Here is a 20,759-nt window from a genome sequence, read left to right as displayed (position 1 = left end):
TGCATTTGATATGGGCTTTAATAAAGACTTTTTAAAAAACACTAGTATTTCAGTATTATCTAAATTTTTCAACATATCTCATTAGTAATTTTCATATCTTTATTCGACATTTAAAACTACAGAATATGACTTGGTTGTGTATTGAAACTACATGAACATGTATAGATATGATTTCTTCAATGACCGGTAGTCGGTGTTACATTTCACAGGGAAATTATCAACGTTCTGAACATGTAATTAGTTTCGTCCCTGTACAACGCCTTTGGATACTACTGTACCACCTTCACAGTCAAGCAACACCGGCCAAACCACATAATCCACATAGTGGCCGCTCGTTCTGTAAAACGTATACTTTGATGTGTCCACCATCTCTCCGTGGGGTGAAGCCCAGGAAAGATGAAATGGCGGGCTCTGAATGACCATAGACCAACAGAGGTCGACACAGTCGTCGGCGTATTTTGCCACTTCCGGTGGATATGAACCTAACAGTGGAACTTTGTCACGACAAATCTGTGGGGAAAATGAAGAATTTGTTAGCAAAAGACAATTAATGTATACCAGCCCACCTAAAACCAAAAAAGCGCTTACAACCGTGATTTGGGGGATTTTTTGTTGTTGCAAAATTTGGTTAAACGAATCGAACCTTTGAAATCTCAGGGATTATCTCCGATGCATTTTTGATTTGCATCTCCATAATTTGTCGCGGGTTATCTTGAATAAAAGCCGGGTTTGACAGACCTTCTGTCAGATTTTCATCTTGGAGTATACGCCTCTGTTGTTCCGCTTTGGTTTTGCAAATGCTAAAGGCGTTCTGTAAACGAGGATTTAGAAATGAAATACCCCTCGCCCTCCATAAAATTCCTCTAAAGACTATCAAGATACGTATATAAGTCTATCGTACACTAGCGCAATCATAAAAACACAGTGATTTGTATACATATACCGGTAGTTATTTCTTGCAGTGTCATACAGTTAGGTAACTTATGCCTTGATCAGATTTTAATGGTTTCCTTGTATGAAATTCACTCACTGTAAGACACTGTAGCAGCAGCTGGGTGACTTTATGGTCACTCATCACAACAGAGGTCAGCGTCTTGTAAGCTGTGGTCCACCCATTAAGAAAGAGGTCCGAGTATCGAGTGGCCATGGACGGCAATACAGGCGGGAAAGGTTCAAGAGCTTCCTCTGTTTCATCTTTCGATGCTGTGTTACTGGAGGACAGTTTACTCAATCTGGAAATGATAAGACATGATTTGATTCTGTAGAACTACATTCACGTTGTTTCCTGATCGCATAAGATCATCAAATCATCAATAACGAAAATTAAACAGACAATGTAGTTACGAACAAACCCTTTCAATAGCTTATTAACAATTTTTTTTCATTGAAAACAGCCTTCTTTTCGTTATTTTGGACACCGATAAATTACACGTATTAAAACTATACCATCTGTATTTCAATAAAACCAACAAAAACGATTAGTCGTCTACTGCAAATTATAAACAACTTTGCTAAAACATTTCAAAAAGAATTTATGAAAAAATATGTAATCATATGGACGGACCATTTGCGTTGCTTGAACCATATATTTGAAAGATAAATTTTAAATCGGTGATCATCAATAAGAGAAAAAAGTTGATGACCTCTTTAAATTGAGTATTTATTTTTTCCCTTTTCAGTTGAACATACAAATGACACACCTGTCATACAGATCCTTTCTTTCGATCTCAAGATTTTGGATGCAGTGGTTTTGTTCTTGTATCTGGGTTTTCAGCTTTTCCTTTTCTGACTCCAGTTCAACTTCCCGCTTACTTGGTTTCTGTTTTTCATTGCCACACAACTTTTTTGGCGTGTTCGTCTTTGTCATGTTTTGCCAAAACGGCAAGGTATTTGTTTTAGATTTGGTCCTCTCTTTGTCTAATTCTTCTTCTAATTTACTGATTTTTAGTTTTAATTCGTCCAGCTGCAAGGAATACTGTCCTTTGGTTATCTGGCTTTCTCGGAGTTTCTATGAATACAAAAATTGTACGTCTTGCTTTGTAAAGAAAGAAAATAAGAAGAAACCAAACTTTAAAAATCCACAGAAATTTAAAACCTTGTGAAATAAATTAATTTCTTTTCTGTTTTCTTATTTGATCTACATTTTCAAGTAAATCAAACCCTGGTCTTTTTCTTTTCGCCGTCCAACTTGTCTTTGAGATTTGCGTTTTCCCTTTCAAGATTCTGCATAGTCGAATCCCATGTTTTGTATTTCATTTCTGGCATACTAACTTCAGGTGGTAGCTACATTAACATAATCATGAATACGAACATACAGGTGTTTGATTTTCCGTGTGATTTACCATTAGATAGCAAATGTCCAGCTATAATAATCAATACAAGTACTTACATTTTCTATCCTTTTTACCACGAATTCCATGATTTCGATGATCAATCTACAGTACCGTGTCTTGTCCGTCTCTGTGACGTCACTAGAGGAAGTTTCAATTCTCCAAATGAAGTACTCCAAATCCCCTTTTAGTCGCTGAAGTTTGTTGGCAAACGTTCTCTTGTCTTCAGACGAAAGCATCTCAGAATAGTAACCTTAAGCAAACTCTTCGTATAAGGCAAAAAAAAAAACCAAAACACAATGTTTTTTATTTGTTTTATCCTCGGTGATCTTGTGTACGTACTCGGAATTTAAATGAACGTTTATTGTTTTCTCGATTTGTGGTTCATTACTCTTTGACAATCTAAAGGTGTCTGATAATGTAAGAACTGAATGTGGATGTTTATTTCATGCTTTCCCCAGTTCTTTACTCCTACAGTAATTAAACTGATGTATTTTATCTTACGTTGATGCCATTATTTGTATTTAGACAGAAAAACTCGAAATACAAATTGAAGTTGTATATAAAGTTTTACTTTCATACGGATAAACTTATCGTTTCATTAATTTAGTATCTATGTTTTTATTTTTCTCTACTTAAGAAGAGAAAGAGAACAGAACAGAAAATGTCATAGCATCAACTTTCAAAGATTTATTTGTTTACAATGGTTCCCACTGGTCACTGGGTATAATTTTTAATCCAAAATACAACAGTTCGTTGCAGAGGCTTGCTTTAATCACAGTCCACGGGACGAACCATCATGGTGGTCTCCTTCAGTGCGTACATCTGCCAGTTATTGTACGGTCCCCATACGATACCAGTCTCGTCCGCCTTACCCCACACGCCGTTCAGATTTGATTTGAAGCAGTTGGAGTACCACCAGCCGCCTTTATGCTTCTGTGCGCAGTTGACTGTCTGTGAACTGTCGGAGTCGGCATCCGCGGTAGAGAAGGCTTTGCCGTTATGGTCAAAGACTAGGGCGTCACCTATTCATTTAAGAACATGGTGCAATAATGACCAGAACTGGTCCTGTGTTTACTATAGGTTATAGCTAGCTCAAAGTTTAATAAAAATTATCGATTAGGTTTTAATTTTGAAATTTGCATATATATATATATATATATATATATATATATATATATATATATATATATATATATATATATATATATATATATATATATATATAATCCAAAATGAGTAAAGTTAATCCACACAAGTATTAAATAATAAAAAATAACAGAAAGCCGATTCAAAACTCTACCGGTTTCATTATAATCTTCAGGAGTATATATATATATATATATATATATATATATATATATATATATATATATATATATATATATATATATATATATATATATATATATATATATATATATATATATATATGAATGGGAAACTTTCTAGTCATATCATTAAACACTGAAATCTTATGAAGCGTCCTTTTATTTCAAAGTCTTAAATGTGCTTGATTTCAATAAATATGGAATACAACTCCTATATACTCAAGCAATGTGTCATCGATGCCCGGATACCTTTACCGCTTCAAGATCACGGAAACGGGCGCTATGACATATATGATTCATTGGCACACTAATTATACGAACTGATAAGATATTGATATATACATCGATTCCACCAAGTATGATTCTTCTATTTCTTACAAAAATTGATTGTAATTCAAAGCTCTCTAGAAGCTGATAGGACTGAAGTTCACACGCTCCGTTTATCGATTTGTCAACACCTTATTTTATCTAATGTGCTGATCCTAACAATAATTTAGTTAATTATACCTACTGTTTACGATCAATTTATTAATTTGTTAAAAGAAAAATGTAAATATAAACAATAAAATGCTTTCTTTGATGATTCATGCTGGTTAAAACGGTAGTGATCATTGCAGGAAAAAATTCACACAACCCGTTAACTAATGGAATTCCATATACGACAGCCAACTGTCAGCTGCCAACTGCCTACTGCCAACTGGTTACTGCTTACTGGTTACTGCCAACTGTTTACTGCTTACTGCCAAATGCTTTCTTTACCTCTTTATTGGGTTAAGCGCATGTGCAGACATTTATTTCAGGATGGAGAGATTGATAGCCTTTTTTTTATTTTACACAAAAAACACATATTAACAATTCCAGTACGTATGAAAACCCATCACTCACATAATTTCAAGTACATTAACTCGTGTTTACCACTTTTGAAAGACATAAGAGATAGTAGAATTTTGGTTTGTCTGATACTATCCATATAGAATGTCTGAGATTTTGTTTCATTCCTGTCATCAAGAATGACCTTGAAACAGAGATGGACACATGGAATAATAGAATTAGAAAACAAACACACTTTTTCGTTCTAACGAGTGTCTGAAATTGCTGTAGAAACAATCTTGCGTCTAAATCTATTGCTCCCAAGCACGTTGCACGAGGCTATGAAACTTTTTGGGAACCTATATATAACGTTTTTAGTGTTTAATGGAGTAAAGTAATTTCTGTAAAAATAAAATCATAAAATTTTAAACACACACCCCTACACTGTCTAGTTTTGATTTAATATGCTCACACCAAGGTGGTCAAACACGTTGTAAAAGCCATGGATAATATTGGCAGTCACTCATAATCCATAATTCCAAGCGCAAATTCTTTGCAGCAAGTTGCGCAAGGGGATACTAGTAACAATACCGCGTACAGAGCAATAAAATCAGGATATCAAATTACAACAAAAATTTGCTTGGGGGCAATATTTAGACACAGAATCGGTCTTAAAGCAATTTTAGAAATCTCGTTGGAGGAGCCCATTTCAAAATCAATTTCAGTTGCCTGTATATTTTCAAACATATCAAGAATTATTTTTTTTAAGTGTACATCCTTTTTCATATCGCAACAGCCAAATACTTCTGGGCTGCTATACAAAAAGACGGACGACCCGATGGACAAAGTGTGTTTCGTTTTCTAATTCTATTATTCCATGTGTCCATCAGTGTTTCAAGGTCATTCTGATTGACAGGAATGAAACAAAATCTCAAACATTATACATGTATTTAGATAGCATCAAACAAATCAAGAATTCCACTATCTCTCATGTCTTTTAAAAGTGGTAAACATGAGTTAATGTACTTGAAATTATGTACGTGGTGGGTTTTCATACGTACTCGAATAGGTTTCTGGTCACGTGATCAGGTAATATAAATAGTAGGATCATGCAGTGGCGTGGCACTCTAAGCTCGCTCGCTATTTGTGATTTAAGGTAAAATGGCAGATGATATGGAATGCAGTGATTCAGTGCTGACAAGTGGTTGTTAATTTTTGTTTAATATGTGTAAAATAAAATAAACGCTATCAATCTTTCAATCCTTCCATCCTCAAATAAATGTCTGCACATGCGCTCAACCCAATAAAGAGGTAAAGAAAGCATTTGGTATTACGCAGTTGGCAGTAAGCAGTATAAGCAGTTGGCAGCTGACAGTTGGCTGTCGTATATGGAATTCCATACTAACGCGGGTAATGTATTTTTGTTTTTTGTTTGTTTGTTTGTTTGTTTTTTTTTTTTTTTGTTGTTTTTTTTTTTTGCAATGTTGCCACCTTCATATCCCGCATGAATCAAAAAAGGAAGCATTTTATTGTTTAGATATTAATTCTATTTTTATATGAATCACAAGCTGATATCGTATCGATTCAAAATAAATCAATGGTACCAACCTGCGTCACCAGAATACCCTGATATACTGAGAGCGTATTTTGTTGATTTGTCTCCAACAGAAAACGAGGAATATTTGGCTATCTTGGTGTGCTGCTGGAAATCGGTTAATATGATTTTCAGTTCATATTTACACTGAGAAGTAATGGCATGAATGACGTCATTTCCTAAAAATACAAATATTACTTTTTTACTATCGTTCAACAGTAATTTTTTTTACTTGCTAAATATACCATCATGTGTGGTATTACCTGCCCAATATTCCCCTGTCTTGTTACCAAAACCTGAAGCGTAGTCAGCAAAACTCCGGAAAAAGTTTTCGGAACCGTTGAAACGTCTCTGGATGACCTTATGATAAAGACAATCACATTATCAATATTCCTTTCTATTATATATTTATAAACATTAAGTCGCTTTCTCGCTATCAATACCATTTACAAACAATGTGACATAAAATTGATAGCTAATATACAAAACTGTCCTACTGTATCTGTATTTATTATGTTTATATGTAATAATAATTGTTAATGTCATTTCCCATGAGTCCTTAAGTTGGAAAATAAATTCTATTCTATTTTATACTTCTTACAGTCCAACCCCCTCCTTCGTCCGCCATGTCGCAGTAGATTTTAGTCGGCGTGTGACCCTCCCCGGGGTAAATCGAGTACACCTTGGACTCGTTTTTCCCGGCAGCCAGGAGATCGGCGCAGTCTTTGGGTTTCGCTGATATAATGAAATTTTGAAACTTTACTATTTTCGGGGTTTTTTTTTTTCTCACAAATCCAATTTTTAAAAATAGGTATACATACTGGTAATTATACAATTAATCCAAAAAATATCGCCATTTTAAGGACACGGTGTGTAAACTATTTACTTTTGGCTTTTTGAAAGTATATCGAATGAGGATGCTGTGCATATCATTGTATACCGAGTTTTGTCTATTTCATTTTGATCATATTAAGATATGCCGGGAAAATACATGCAAGTAATTATTTAACTACTTTATTTTAGCAAGAATAGTTTACAATTATTGAAGATTCATAAGTAAGAAAGCACATTAATTCCATTGACAAAAACAATGCCCTAAGAGCTGATGAGCTTTTATCTTCAAATACTAGTGCGTCTTTCGTTTGGAAAAAATTCCAGAAAATTAATCTTACTAGACACTCTTTAAAAGGAAATGGAATAAAAGAGATTGATATATCTCCAGTCAGTAAATAATAAAGTTGGAAAAATTCTACGAGACCAGACAATGAAGTGGACATAGTATTGGTACCTTTACATGATCCAGAAAATCCCTGGTCTACTTTCCTCTGTAGTTCGGTAATTTGGAGCTGTAGGGATTCGAATAATGAAATCAGCGTGTGGGTTGAGTCTTGAGCTGTCCCTTGGGTAGGGATTGGACCCAATAGAACCGCCGTCCAAAAAAGGGCGACCAGAGGACACAACGACCGCGACATCTTTGACCAGTGCGTGCCAGGGTTGTCCACCACAACGCTGTGGGTTCGGACTCCTCGTGTACATTGTCCTAATTAATTGACTAAACTTTGGTAACGTCCTAGTTAAGTTGTTGACCATTGCTTTTCTTGATATACATGTACATGTATATACATAACTTAAGAGAAATCTTTTCGGTTTCCCCATAGAAATATTGACCACAACTTGCCTTTTTGAATACTGATGATTTATAAAAAAAAAATTCTTGCATTAACTTTTATAAATGATACAACAAATCAAAATCCGGACCGTGTGTTTAAGCTAGGGGAGGGGGGGCTAGCTTTTATCTCTGATCAAGGTTAAAAGAAAGAGAATTTGCTTTTAGATATGTTTTATTAAAGTACAATGAAGATCATTAACCCCGGTGAGAATTGGTTCTCCCGCCAAATGCTCCATTAATAGTTTCCAAAAATCTTAGCGAAAACAGCAGACTTTTGATATCGTTAACCAAATTAAAACATAAAGCCAATGGACTACTTTGCCTACTGGAAATAAGTTCTCAATTCTCTCTCTCTCTCTCTCTCTCTCTCTCTCTCTCTCTCTCTCTCTGGCAGACAAGTTATAAAAAGTCTAGATTATGCAGGCGCTGAACCAAGTACACCAAATTGTTCAGCTTCTAATGATGATTTGCAGCTTTATGTTTCTTAAAGAAGAACTTAATCGGGAGCAAAATTAACTAGTCAAGCAGTAAAGATGTCACCATTATATAACCTTGATCACTCACATGCCGCGTTATGTACAGTTATGATCATAATTGAAAATGACCCGCCTTTCCCAAAACGCAAAACATAAATCTCTGAACTTCGTGATTTAGTTCGAGTCTTGCAAATTTGAGATCAAGTGACCAACACAGTTCACGTGAACTGATACAGTATAATCTTTGATTTAACATTGGGGAGCTGATGAAGGGGAAAAATCTCAAAAACTTTTTCATTCATCAAGCAGATAATACTACATTTTACCAAAGAGAAAAAGGCTCTGTTTTAAAACTAAAGACCTTGGCACTTGATGCCGCTCTCGAAAGATATTGTCAGCCCTGTGTCTATTTCAGACAACCCTAAAAACGGCATCTGGTAACATTTGGGCCACTTAAATACCAGTCACATAAAGTATTGTAAACAAAATCGTCAGCTTATGCTAGGAAGTATGGTTTCATGAAGAAATAAAGCTCTAAAGACGTTTCAGATATATTTACATCTTATTTATTTCTATTCACTTTCCAGCTGGAATGAAGCTATTGCATGTTTTGAAATCACCAAATAAATTATAAAAAGCCATCAAAATAACAGGTATGACATTCTCGCAAACTCTGCAGTTTAAGTACAAAACAACCAGCACCCATGCTCTCACTGATCATAAAAAATGTCATCTTCTAAATAAATTTCTCTGATAAATTGCCAGGCCATTTCCACTTTCTTTGTTATGCATACATTTAGCTACAAATTTAAAATGTACTTTTGATTCCGTACAGTGTACCCCTGTTAGAAAAGTCATGCGCAAAAAAAACCAAACTCAACTTACACCACATAAAATTAAAGTGAAGCATTTTAGAAATAATACTACCGGTATGTCGTCAAACTATAAATAAGGATATGTGAACAAATCTTATACTGTAATATATCAGTGAACACATCCCTATACCATTATTAATTGTTATGTCTTATGTGATTTTAAATATATATGTGAAAGGATGAACACTGACTAGGCTAAAGATATATTTAAAGGTGAATTTCAAATGAATTATCATGAATAACTTATACTGAATGAAAGTCAAACAATTTTTTTCAAAGTGACGCAATATTTTATCCAGAAATTACTTGACAAATACCCTGCCATTTTTGTAAATTTCTTTTCTTATTAGAAATGGGTGTTGAATAGTTTAATACAAATGTTCTGTAATGGGCTTAGATAAAAAAAAATACCTGCCTTCCTTAGACACAATATTAAAAAAACATCTCTATATCTTACAAGAAAAATTCAAAATTGATATGACATACTTGAACTTAATGACACCGATACAAAAGGAAAATGGCATTGTTCATAACATTATCACAGAATATGAACCAGACACCAGATTTCTTCATGCAGACATCAAACAGACCTGTGACACAATGTGAAGCTCCCATTTCCATTTGCTTCCCTCTTACAAGCATGCAGATACAATATAGTATAATGTGGGTTCAAATGAGATCACACTGAAATTCCTCCCTCTCAACATTAACAACCAATCACAAAAAACAAATAGATTAAAGCAATCAATGGAATTGACATGTTAAATTTTACAGCAAGTACAATTTACAATACATAAAGGATTTCAACCTCTTCTCAACCCTGCCTTGCAGAGCTTAATTTAATATCAGTTAAATCCCTCTCAAGACACTTCTAAGAGACAATATGAGCAGCTTTTTTCTGTTCAAGCATAAAACATCTGGTTGTGAGCTGTCTTAATTCTTTCTGTTTTATAAAATATTCAAGGTTAGTCCCCAAAATCACAGATATCTTCACACGTACATAAAGATCCCCATTAAAAACAGCCCTCCTTCCAGCTTTCATCACTGCCCTGGGCTCTGTATTGGTTTGTTCTTCTAGGTGACGGCAACGCAGACCTACAATAAACACAAGTATTTATTCTCACATATCAATTTGCTTTTCTGAAATTTACATTTACAGTGAATGCAGTAAAAGATCTTAAAGTGATTCTTTGAATGAACATTAACATGCATCACAATAATCCAAGATTAAAACGTTCAATCGGAAAGTGTCAAAGTTTAATTAACTACTAGTATGTCATTACATCTTTATACATGTAGCATGCAAAGCATATATCAAGGGAAAATATATGAAAGGAATTTCAATTTGACCCTTAACTGACCTTCTGGGTGAAGGGATACTAGACTTAACGGCGCTGTCTGGTCTGGGAATAGACCGCCTCATTGGTTGTGGAAGACCGGTTCTTTGTGGAGACAGGCCCCTGTGCATGGGGCTGCTTGGTTGTCTCAGTCCTGACACGTTGGGAGATGTAGGCCTGACAGGGGGCTGGAGGCGTGAGAACTGTCTCTGCTGAGCTGGGGTTGGGCTGACCTCGTAATCGTCACTACCCCCAGAAGAGTAGTTGTCTAGATAGGGATCACTGGCATGGTGACCCTGGGGTTGTGTCAGCCTCTGGGAGACATTGGGTAAACTTCTGCGCAAGTTTGTGTTCTCTGCAAGTACAAATGGATTAAAGTTAATCAACAAGCTAAGAAATTGAAATGCATGTATTACAACTAATATACATGTAATTAGATAAGTACATTTGCATGACTAAATGGTTTAGACTATGAATGTTTTGTAACATTAACAAAACACTGAGATATAATTTGTAAAGCATTGCCTATTCCTAACTAAGCTAGGAAGAAGGTAATCCTGCATAAAAACATTAAATGTTTTGTAATTTGGGTTTGAGTTAATCTGTACCATCACTTCTCAACATATAAAGCTTGCACAGGCACATATATATCTGAGTTTTATATTCATGTATACAACTCCCAAAGGATGATATGGTGGTTTGGCTCATTGAGAATGACAATATTCACCAAGCCTGTTGGATAAGCGTTTGTAACTTTAAGAGTTGTTTTTTTTTTGTAAGAAGGGAATTCCAACAATCACAGTATAGATAATTACTAGTTCATTACTTATAATTATGTTAACTATTGTCCAGCTGAGAGCAATATAGTGGTGTGTACCTGTAGGGGGGTTGAGGTACTGGCTGCCGTAAGGACTATCTGGGGGACTACTGGCATCTGATCCAATACTGTTAGTCTGACTGTTTCTCCTATCTCCTGGATAAAAAAAATATCAACTTAATACATTGGTCTAGAATGAAATTTTCATTGATCTTGTTAATTTTCATCTTAATGAAAATTTCAATATTTTGGCACGTCAATACAATTGATCAAATGAAATAAGAGCAAGTATTGAATTCGTATATCTAAAATTTTTGTCTTACATGTATATCACATCAATTATGTTTACCTCACAAATTATTTTTTAAAAATATCTTTACAAGTACCCATATGCAAAAAAATAAATAAAAGACAACATGGATGCTATAAATAATGAAATAATATGAGAAACATGAGAAATAATGCAATTATATTTACTATGGTAAAGGAAAATGTACTGATTTATTAGTAAGAATGATTGAAGTGTTAAAAGAACAATTTTTACATTAGATATAGTATGTTCCGATAAATAATTGAAATTAATTTGATGGAAATCAAAACATGCATAAACACATAAAATAAACCGTCACCATCAAGACTTGTTAAAATTCTGAAGCAAAATATGAATACAGGTTTGTTCAAGTATGGTACATACAAGTAAATTGCCAACATTAAGCAAAATATTTTTATTGGCATGCACCAAAATATAAAGTTTACAAAAGATTATCATGCACCTGACTCTGTCAGAATTGATACAACAGGGGCTAGATTTAAAGTAACATAAAGCTAAACAAGCCCTCCTTTTTAAGAGAGTCATGCAGTAGAAAACATCAAAAAGGGCCCAGAACGTTCCGACTAGCATGCTGCTGGCTTACCCTCGACCCGGGAGGGGCTGGATCTGTTGGAGTGTATAGGGGAGCCAGTGTTCTCTACCTCAATATTATTGTTTATATTGTTTAGTGCCTGCACTCCCTGCTGGGGAATTTGTCGGGGGCGTATGACTGTTGAGGACAGAGAAATGATATGATCATGTGATGAGGATGTATTATCTGAAGAATCGATTATATATAAATATCGAAATAATGCTGAAAGTGTACAGGTAGATGAATAAAAGTGTACATTTTTAATGAAACACTATGTGAAATTCATGCTTGTTGATACATGTAAAAGAATAGATGTATACAAAATGAATAAAGTATATATCAGTAATGATGAGAGTATTACGTATATCAACAAAAATTCCCATAATGCTAAACATTTCTCTTTACATCCTGTGTCAGAATACAACAAATGTTGCTTGTAATTTAATCATACTATTTTATGAATAAAAAAAGGTTTCCTTAAATGCTGTAAAACATCAACTATTATTAAGCTTGTCAGTTTCATTTACATATTACTGTGTATGAATGAAAATTGATCAAGAATCAGTACTCTTAATCCTTCTTATTCTAAATTAAGGCATCACTTTCCATCACACTGTGTAACAAAACCCCATCACATAAGATCAAAATCAAATAAACAAATGTATCAACCAGAAGCAGAACTTTACCTCTTCTTGGAGAAGAATTTGTCATACTCTGTCGTAAACCTGCACAAAAAAATAATTCAAATTTAATTTTAAGTTTATCTTGCCAGATTACTGTATGTGCATGCATTCTTAATTTAGGAAAAGGAAACGAAATGGATAAAAAATTTCATCAAAATGTCAATTCAAATATCAACTTACTTTCTTCTTGCTGTTTTGCAAGGTTTTCTATGTCTGTCACGTCTGGGTGTTTGTCGGCACCCTCGGCAGCTTTATCTCCACTTTCAGTTTGGATTTTCGTCTTTGGCCTGGTGAAAGTTCCAGTGTTAATTCTACTTGATGAACCACCTATAATTAAAAAAAATAATATATATGATATGATCAAATTACTCAATTTCCATACACAAGATAAAAATAAGACATAGGTGTACTACATGTATATATTACTTTTGTTTGTCGCTCCAAATCATCAATAATTATCATCTCAAGATTTTCATCATGAAATTGTATTAACCTACATAGGAGTATTTATTGTTACTATTTTGAGATTGTAAAGCCTTGTTTCTGATCCTCATAAAGTATATGTGTACAAAAAATGGATTCTGTTGAAGCATGTAATTTTACACTGATATGATAAATGAAATTACCTGCATTGGAATATAATGATTTTCTAACAGCTGGTGTCTGATTAGACACAGGGGTGTTTTCAGCAGACTGACTCATTCTTGGTCTTGATGAAGATGATGAGGAGTAAAGACCAAAGGTTGGAGTACTACTACTCCTTGATACTGAAAAGTACAATGACCATACATGTAAAATATTAAATACATTTCATTTATAGGATCACTTTTTCACCTGTTATACCAGAGTCAAGATTTTAATATAAGGTATTTTCTTTGCATCTGGTTGTTTGCCTCAGTGAAATATGCCAGTGAAATACACTACAGTCAATAAATACCATTATGTATGAACAAACTTACTTCTAGCTACTTCATCAAGTTTATTTAATAGAGACTTCTTTACAGAGTTCACCTCTGGACTAGGATGGTCAAACTCTTGTCTGACCCATTTATAAGGACTAATTTTATTCTGCTGAGGTGTTGGAGGTTTTGGAGACATAAATAACCTGTAGAAGACAGAACAATGAAATCATATCACAGAAATTTATACTTGTTTAAAACAGTTACATTTACCTACATTGTATGACTATTTTACAAAATACATAAAAACACGAGGTTCAAATAAAACACAAATAAAAGGACAATATTAAATCGAAGTAAAAGTAAAATAAGAATCACAAACTGCAACTGACAAGGATCAAAAACGCAAAAAAACTCACCATGAATCTTCATCATCACGTAGAGATAATCCATCAACGTCTAAAACGTCTATATCTTCCAGAGAATCGCCACCAATATTTTTACTCCAGGTTTTATCATTACTACTGGGCAAATTATTGTTGTGGTTGGCAGTTAATTTGCCTGGTTCTGTTTCACCATTTTGTAAAGTTTCTAGCTGTATCTTTTGTCGACCCCTCAGAAATTCATTTTGTTTCTCTAATTTTTTAACTAAATCTTGAAGTTTTTTAACTTCTGCTTGGGGATCAATTATGGTATCTGTAGCATCCATATTTTACAGTAAAAATGTCTAAACAACCATAAAACACCGCATTGTCTTTTACTCATTCCCTTGTTGACATTTTACGTTCAGCCATTTTGATCATTTTGCGCATGCGTAAATCATACATACTTTAATTACTTCCGTTATTTTTGCCTGCACCCTTTCAGTAATTTTTATTCATATCAAAAGCTGTGACAAAATGAAAACAACGTTTCTAATTTTTTTGGTCAATATGTTCAACATATTATTCATTATTTTACTGGCGGTTATCACTTTTTGGAATGGTCAACAGGTTTTTTTTTTTAAATTTTTTTTTGAATTATCTTCATTATACAAATATTATTCTCATGAAAATTTGCATGTTAATTCTTTCCCATACACATTGCATGCTGTGAAGCTTTAAATTAAAAAAAAAATAAGAGTTACGATGAGCAAGCTCACAAATAATACTCCTGCTAAGAAAATGCAATAACTCATGCATTTTTTTTTTATTTAAATGTATCGCATAGCCCCTATATAACTCCGTCACTACCACAACTCGATCGTCACTTTCGGGAAACTCCTCGCCGTTTGAAATCAAGTGCGATTATGACGTCATTTTTTGCATGTCAAAAATCTTCAATCAAATGTCAACAAATTTACAACGGTTAAAGGACTATATATATGGTTTGAGCCTAAAATGGCCCCCTAAAATGAACATTGTCATTTTACTGTAATTCTTTGTTTTATTTGTACGAATATACATTTGAAGTTTTTTCATAATTTTCATTTTGATTTTAATGTCCACAATTTAAATATATGACATCATAAAGTTTACCTTTTCTCGCCATTTTCTCAGTTTTAGCATAAAACGGCTTGTTTTGAGACAGTTTTTCTTTAAGGAAACATTGAGCGACTGCTTGAACAAACAAAATATTTTCACCAAAGACGTATCTCTCCAATACTTATAAGTGACAAAAAGTTCGTTCTTGTTCAAAGAGTCGCTCTATATTTCCCATTCGAAAAAAGATAAGAAAAATGTCAATTTTTGATTGATTAATTTTGATTGAATTATAAAAATAGCGTCACTTCTGACGTAATATACTGCCAGTGAGTGCATATAAATCAAATTATTTGGTGAAAAACATATTTCATGTCAACTCTTTTATAAAATAACACAACAAAGTAATGAACCTGAATCATTTTAAAAATAGCAAATTTTGGCGGCCAAAGGTACGGTATAGCTATACTCTGTCCCAAGATATTTTGGATTCACGTTTGGCTTAATTGTTTGATATTTATAAATACCTCAGGATCCAAACGATGTTCATTCAAAAGTATGAAAAATTTCCAAGATTTCTCAGTCAAAACGCCCCTGTTAGCTTATCAGGTTTTAATACAATGCTAAAAAATGTTATGTCTACGGAGATTTTGCATTGCAGCAAGCCCGGATGATAACGTTGAAATATTGCGCGATGTATTCCGAGTGTATTCCGAATGGAGAAAAGATGTAAACATTCCCCATTATAAATCTCCGTAAGGAATCTGTTTTCGTTCCTGTGAATTTTTCCGAGTGAAAGATGATAATGTGTCAATGAAATTATCTTGGAAAATATCCCTTTCAACTATTTCAATTGCACTTCTTTTACAGGTAAGTGTATTTTTATTAAAAATCGTCCAAACGTGAATCCAAAATATCTTGGGACAGAGTATATAGCATTCCAGAATAAGACAACACGAAGCGATTTTATAAGGAAATGTTACGTGTCATCCGGATTTTCTTTAAGTGTGTAAAGCACAATTTAAAAAAAAAATCAGTAAACTACATATAATTCAGCCCCCAAAAATTTAACTCGGTACATTATGTTTAGCATTTGACATTGTTTAATTCAACAAACATAATTGTGTAAGAAAACCATACGATTAGTTAAAATGTTGAATGTAAAGGCAGCCATTATACGATGACAACTAATGGGTTCGTTCTCAATGGAGTGACGTTTTTGTGAAACAAGTTCCAATTGTCTGTATAACCAGTAAATACACCTTTAATAGCTCATAAATTTGTTTTCAAAAGAAAATTTTATATGCATGATTTGGGCTGCATGCTCATTCATCTTCGTGGAATTCATTTGGTCATAAACATTCACAATGATTCAAATATAAATTGCGTATTTTCAATTACTGAATAACAAAAATATTTTTCTCATTAATCCGACCTGTATACAATTCACCTATTACGGAAAAAGAAAATAAATATGTTTGCCTATTAATTGAGGTGTTGCTTATAATTCAAGAGATGCTAAATTAAATTGTGATGCATCAACAATACTTGGGGTGTTTATGCCTTCCTGACTTTGGTCCGTAAACATTTGGGAGGATAGTTAGAACATTACAGAGAGAGAGAGAGAGAGAGAGAGAGAGAGAGAGAGAGAGAGAGAGAGAGAGAGAGAGAGAGAGATAAAACATCACTGGAGAAAACATGTAGGTCCCATGATGGCATCCATAGTGTATTCCCCCCAATAACTGAACACATAGTGGAAAATAGCAATTTTCGAAAATAAAAATACAGTTACAGTAGAGCACATTCATAACGAACACAATTTTATCAGATCTCATTTACGGCAAAATTATTTTCATTCACTACATTTTTCAATCGTACAATGAACTCATTATTGATAGCAAATTGTGGTTTAAATCACTGTCACTGACACTTCGTTTTAAAGTTTGTTTTACTGCTGAAGGAAAACTAATGAACAAGAGAGTGCTAACTTTCGGGATAAAAATAAATATTGATGATATTTAAGAGTGTAGAAATGTCCTTAAATATACAGTGTGTAAGAAATTTCAAGACAGAAAATATGGGGAATTATAAATTAGGTTCACAATAAAATAAATTGCATAATTTGTTTATTTTTGTGGTAAATGTCGTGAATAAAATTGCATATAACTGGCAATCGATGTAATAACGATTGTTCTCATTCAAACAGATGCCAGGCACAGGAAAACGGGAATTCCCGTGTATTTTATGCAGGAAGCGAACAAAACCAACTGATAGACGAACACTGACAGCAGAACTGAAACAATTGGTGCAGAAAATGTGTGTGTCCGATCCGTCTGATGAAGATGTACTTTGCACTGCATGTCGGATTAAATGCCATGTAAAGCTTAAGAAACACATAGAGAAAAAAGACACAGCGCCAAAGGATACGTTATTTCACCACAACAAGGAAGCTCTTCCAGATACGCCAGGAGTCCACCCTCTGTCACCCTTCCGCTACCTTCGTCCGCCACCAGCCATGCCCGTTGTTTCATTTGCAAACGACCCGGACCCAAACTAATTGTTGTGCAGTGAGAGAAACTCTGTTTTTCTGCATCAGAAAATCCTTATTCCATACGGTTCAAGGTGCTGCAGTAAACATATTCCGGATGGCAGGTTTACATCAGATGCTCTGAAACAGATTCCCGTTTTCTCACAAACATCAAGCTTAAACAGGAGCTCCATCGTCGACATTTTACTGCATTTGCGAGAAACTGCTTTGAGATATGATACATCTCGAATTGATTTTGACCGAGAAAATGCTTTCAGTGATCAACAGTACACAACTCTTACTGGTCTTAGCAAGAATTCCTTTAACGACCTGTTGTCTTATATCAGCGACAGTGTTAAGAATACATCTGTACGCAGCGCTAGGAATAGCCTGGGGATTTTTCTTGTGAAGATGAAGTCCGGCCTTTGCAACAGTATCCTGTCAACCATTTTCAACGTCTCCAAAGCAAGCATCCGTCGGGCTATTCATACAGTGCGGAGGGCATTAATGGAAAACTTTGTTCCCCAGAACCTTGGTTTTCAACACATATCAAGAGAAAGTGTTATTCAACATCATACACGACCATTAGCTGAATCATTGTTTGGTGGAACCGGAAGTCAAGCCCTACTAGTACTGGATGGTACCTATATATACATTCAAAAGAGCTCCAACTTCACTCTCCAAAGAAAATCCTACAGTTTGCATAAAGACCGACCACTGTATCTACAAGCGGTTATTACATCTCTGTTATTGGACCCTATCTCGCAAGAAACAACGATGCAGCCATCCTTCAGCACATCATGAAATCAAACAGGGAGGATGTATTGAAGTGGGTTGAGGAAGACGATATCTTCATTATTGATAGGGGTTTTAGGGATTCTGTTGCATACCTGGAAGAACTTGGCATTCAGGCTATCATGCCAGCTTTCATGAAAAAGGGGGAGAAGCAGATGTCTACATCAGATGCAAATACAAGTCGACTTGTAACAAAGGTATATTGAGATTGATGCAATAACTATGAAAACCAATTTACAGTCATATCTTAAGTACATGTACTAACACGTTTCTTACTTATTTTTTAGATTCGATGGGTTGTTGAATCGGCAAACGCTAGAATAAAACGATGGAAACTGCTTGACTGTATTCTACCCACTAGCCAAATACCATTTATTGGTGACTACGTCAAAATTGTTTGTAGCATATCAAACAAATACTACCCACCACTTTCTTCTGGTTCGTATATGTAATACATACATAAGATTTTAAAAGATTGCATGATAGATATTTTTTATCACTGAAGTAAATATCAAACGTTTATTAATATTAATGATATTAATAACTTCATGCAGGTGACAGAGATGCCGATAAGGCTGTTGCAGCCAAAATGCAGTTTCTTGCGAAACAAGTGAACCACCTTAAGGAGGAAGTCGAAGCAAGGAAACTGCGCTCACGAGTAGCCATGTGGAGAAATCCTGAAGATCTCGATTCCTTGGGCTTCCCTCATTTGGATGAGGATGATATTCGCAACATAACGTGTGGAGTGTATCAGCTTAAACTTGCTAGCAGTTATGCGGCGGAACATTTTCAAGATGGAAGCAATATCTTGATACACAAAGAGGACCCGAATCTGCTGAGAATCAAAATTCAGAGTAGACATGTCTCTGCGAAATCATATCTGCTTTGGATTCGTTTTGATGAAATAAGTATAACGCGTTGGTACTGTCAGTGCAAAGCTGGGGCCCGAGTGGTGGGGGTTTGTGCGCACGTCGCGGCAGTTATTTGGTATATAGGACTCCGTAACTACAAATGATCGTTTAAATCTGTCCAAGACTGGGGAAGATTCGTTGATGACGCTTCAGTTTTGCCGGAACCAGTAGACGAGTCCGAGTCAGACGAAGATCTAGTTGAAGAGTAAATTAAACGGAAGTTGTCAAATGAAATCACTGATATGTATCAATTGAATTGTAGATGGGGTAATTTTTTTGAAAGGTAGTTTTCATTTGTTTTTGTTTTTTATTCTTTAAATCGACTCTCTTAAATGATATCTGATTTGTAGTACATATCATAATTATCAAAAGTTGAATTCAATAACATGCTTGTCAATATGTGAACGTTTACTTTTCTAATGGCCACTTGCTGCTTTCATAGTCATCATTTTATGTACTGTATGATTTTAAAGAATAACGATCGAAATTTTGATACATGCAAAATATGTATAATGAAAGGGGAATCCAATATTCTTCTTTTTCAGTGTATTTTGTGTACGTTTAATATAGACATATAGTTTATATAATGTCTTATAATATAGGTAATTTCAAATAGAAAGTTTGATTAATATTTGTGACTAAAAATTTAAATAAAACATTTTCATTTTATCGTAGACAAAAGTTTTTCATTGAGAAATGATAAAAATGTTTGAAAATTAAGAAAATTATGTGAATAAAAATCGTACATATGTATTCAACATGATCCTCAACAAGAGTCGCTTATAATTAGCAGACGATCCTAATATTTTTTACGCCTGAAGAAAATAATTTTAGATTGGGGGATGGGCATAACTTTACTTTTCTTTAATCATTTTCGAAGGGGGGGGGGGAACTAAGCAAAAACCCCTTCACAAACAAATAAAAACAACTGTTTCATGTAGAGGGCACAAGCATTAGAATATGTTTAATACAGTACTCTGTAGAAATCAGCAATATTATGGAGGGGGTCACACTGTATCAGCAATATTATTTGGATGGGGTATGTACATGTACATATGTGTATTCACTAGGAAAGTGTCCGATTCGTTTCTTCTTCCGTTGCCCTTCCATATTCGGTGTAATTATATATACAAAAGTATCCCCAAACAACTTACCTCAGATTTTTTATTTTTACTTGTCTCTGAACCATCGATCACCAGCTCAATACGGTTGCGTGGTTTCACTGGTTTGTTTACGCATAAAAACGACGGTTTTTGATCCGCTTTCCGAGTAAGCCTAAGGTTGATTAATAGGAGAGTTTGGGACAATTAAATTATTAACAAAAGAACTAATTGAATTATTTT

At 34.4% G+C, this 20,759-nt stretch overlaps 4 protein-coding genes across 6 annotated transcripts; 1 reads left to right on the top strand and 3 right to left on the bottom strand.

Annotated features, from left to right (window-relative positions):
• Positions 1 to 84: 84 nt before the first annotated feature.
• Positions 85 to 2,633, bottom strand: LOC128193152 (uncharacterized). Of its 2 annotated transcripts, XM_052866432.1 has the most exons (6): positions 2,390 to 2,631; positions 2,161 to 2,283; positions 1,701 to 2,008; positions 1,031 to 1,232; positions 644 to 811; positions 96 to 510 (listed from the first exon to the last, which is right to left on the bottom strand). In XM_052866432.1, the coding sequence occupies exons 1-6, from the start codon at positions 2,567 to 2,569 to the stop codon at positions 238 to 240; spliced, it is 1,254 nt and encodes a 417-aa protein (XP_052722392.1). In that variant the 5' UTR covers positions 2,570 to 2,631; the 3' UTR covers positions 96 to 237. The 2 variants fall into 2 exon arrangements, with proteins under 2 accessions (XP_052722393.1, XP_052722392.1); XM_052866433.1 differs by lacking the exon at positions 2,161 to 2,283 and having other exon boundaries at positions 85 to 510; positions 2,390 to 2,633.
• Positions 2,634 to 3,004: 371 nt separating this feature from the next.
• LOC128156418 (fibrinogen C domain-containing protein 1-like) lies at positions 3,005 to 7,565 on the bottom strand. The gene is made up of 5 exons (XM_052818568.1): positions 7,354 to 7,565; positions 6,667 to 6,800; positions 6,329 to 6,425; positions 6,080 to 6,244; positions 3,005 to 3,355 (listed from the first exon to the last, which is right to left on the bottom strand). The coding sequence occupies exons 1-5, from the start codon at positions 7,535 to 7,537 to the stop codon at positions 3,102 to 3,104; spliced, it is 834 nt and encodes a 277-aa protein (XP_052674528.1). The 5' UTR covers positions 7,538 to 7,565; the 3' UTR covers positions 3,005 to 3,101.
• Positions 7,566 to 8,760: 1,195 nt separating this feature from the next.
• LOC128156380 (SLAIN motif-containing protein 2-like) lies at positions 8,761 to 14,546 on the bottom strand. Of its 2 annotated transcripts, XM_052818489.1 has the most exons (9): positions 14,143 to 14,546; positions 13,784 to 13,929; positions 13,451 to 13,591; positions 13,005 to 13,151; positions 12,828 to 12,866; positions 12,154 to 12,279; positions 11,300 to 11,395; positions 10,447 to 10,777; positions 8,761 to 10,180 (listed from the first exon to the last, which is right to left on the bottom strand). In XM_052818489.1, the coding sequence occupies exons 1-9, from the start codon at positions 14,430 to 14,432 to the stop codon at positions 10,099 to 10,101; spliced, it is 1,398 nt and encodes a 465-aa protein (XP_052674449.1). In that variant the 5' UTR covers positions 14,433 to 14,546; the 3' UTR covers positions 8,761 to 10,098. The 2 variants fall into 2 exon arrangements, with proteins under 2 accessions (XP_052674449.1, XP_052674450.1); XM_052818490.1 differs by lacking the exon at positions 12,154 to 12,279.
• A 3,268-nt stretch (positions 14,547 to 17,814) lies between these two features.
• On the top strand, positions 17,815 to 20,047 carry LOC128157019 (uncharacterized). Its single transcript, XM_052819368.1, has 3 exons — positions 17,815 to 18,702; positions 18,793 to 18,943; positions 19,060 to 20,047. Exons 1-3 carry the CDS (start codon positions 18,511 to 18,513, stop codon positions 19,518 to 19,520), a joined length of 804 nt encoding a protein of 267 aa, XP_052675328.1. The 5' UTR covers positions 17,815 to 18,510; the 3' UTR covers positions 19,521 to 20,047.
• The last annotated feature ends 712 nt before the right edge of the window (positions 20,048 to 20,759 follow it).

The sequence above is a fragment of the Crassostrea angulata genome, chromosome 7, assembly GCF_025612915.1.
Source record: "Crassostrea angulata isolate pt1a10 chromosome 7, ASM2561291v2, whole genome shotgun sequence".
Classification (NCBI taxonomy): domain Eukaryota; kingdom Metazoa; phylum Mollusca; class Bivalvia; order Ostreida; family Ostreidae; genus Magallana; species Magallana angulata.
The sequence above is the reverse complement of the archived record's forward strand: the minus strand, read 5'-3'. Positions and strand labels throughout refer to the sequence as shown.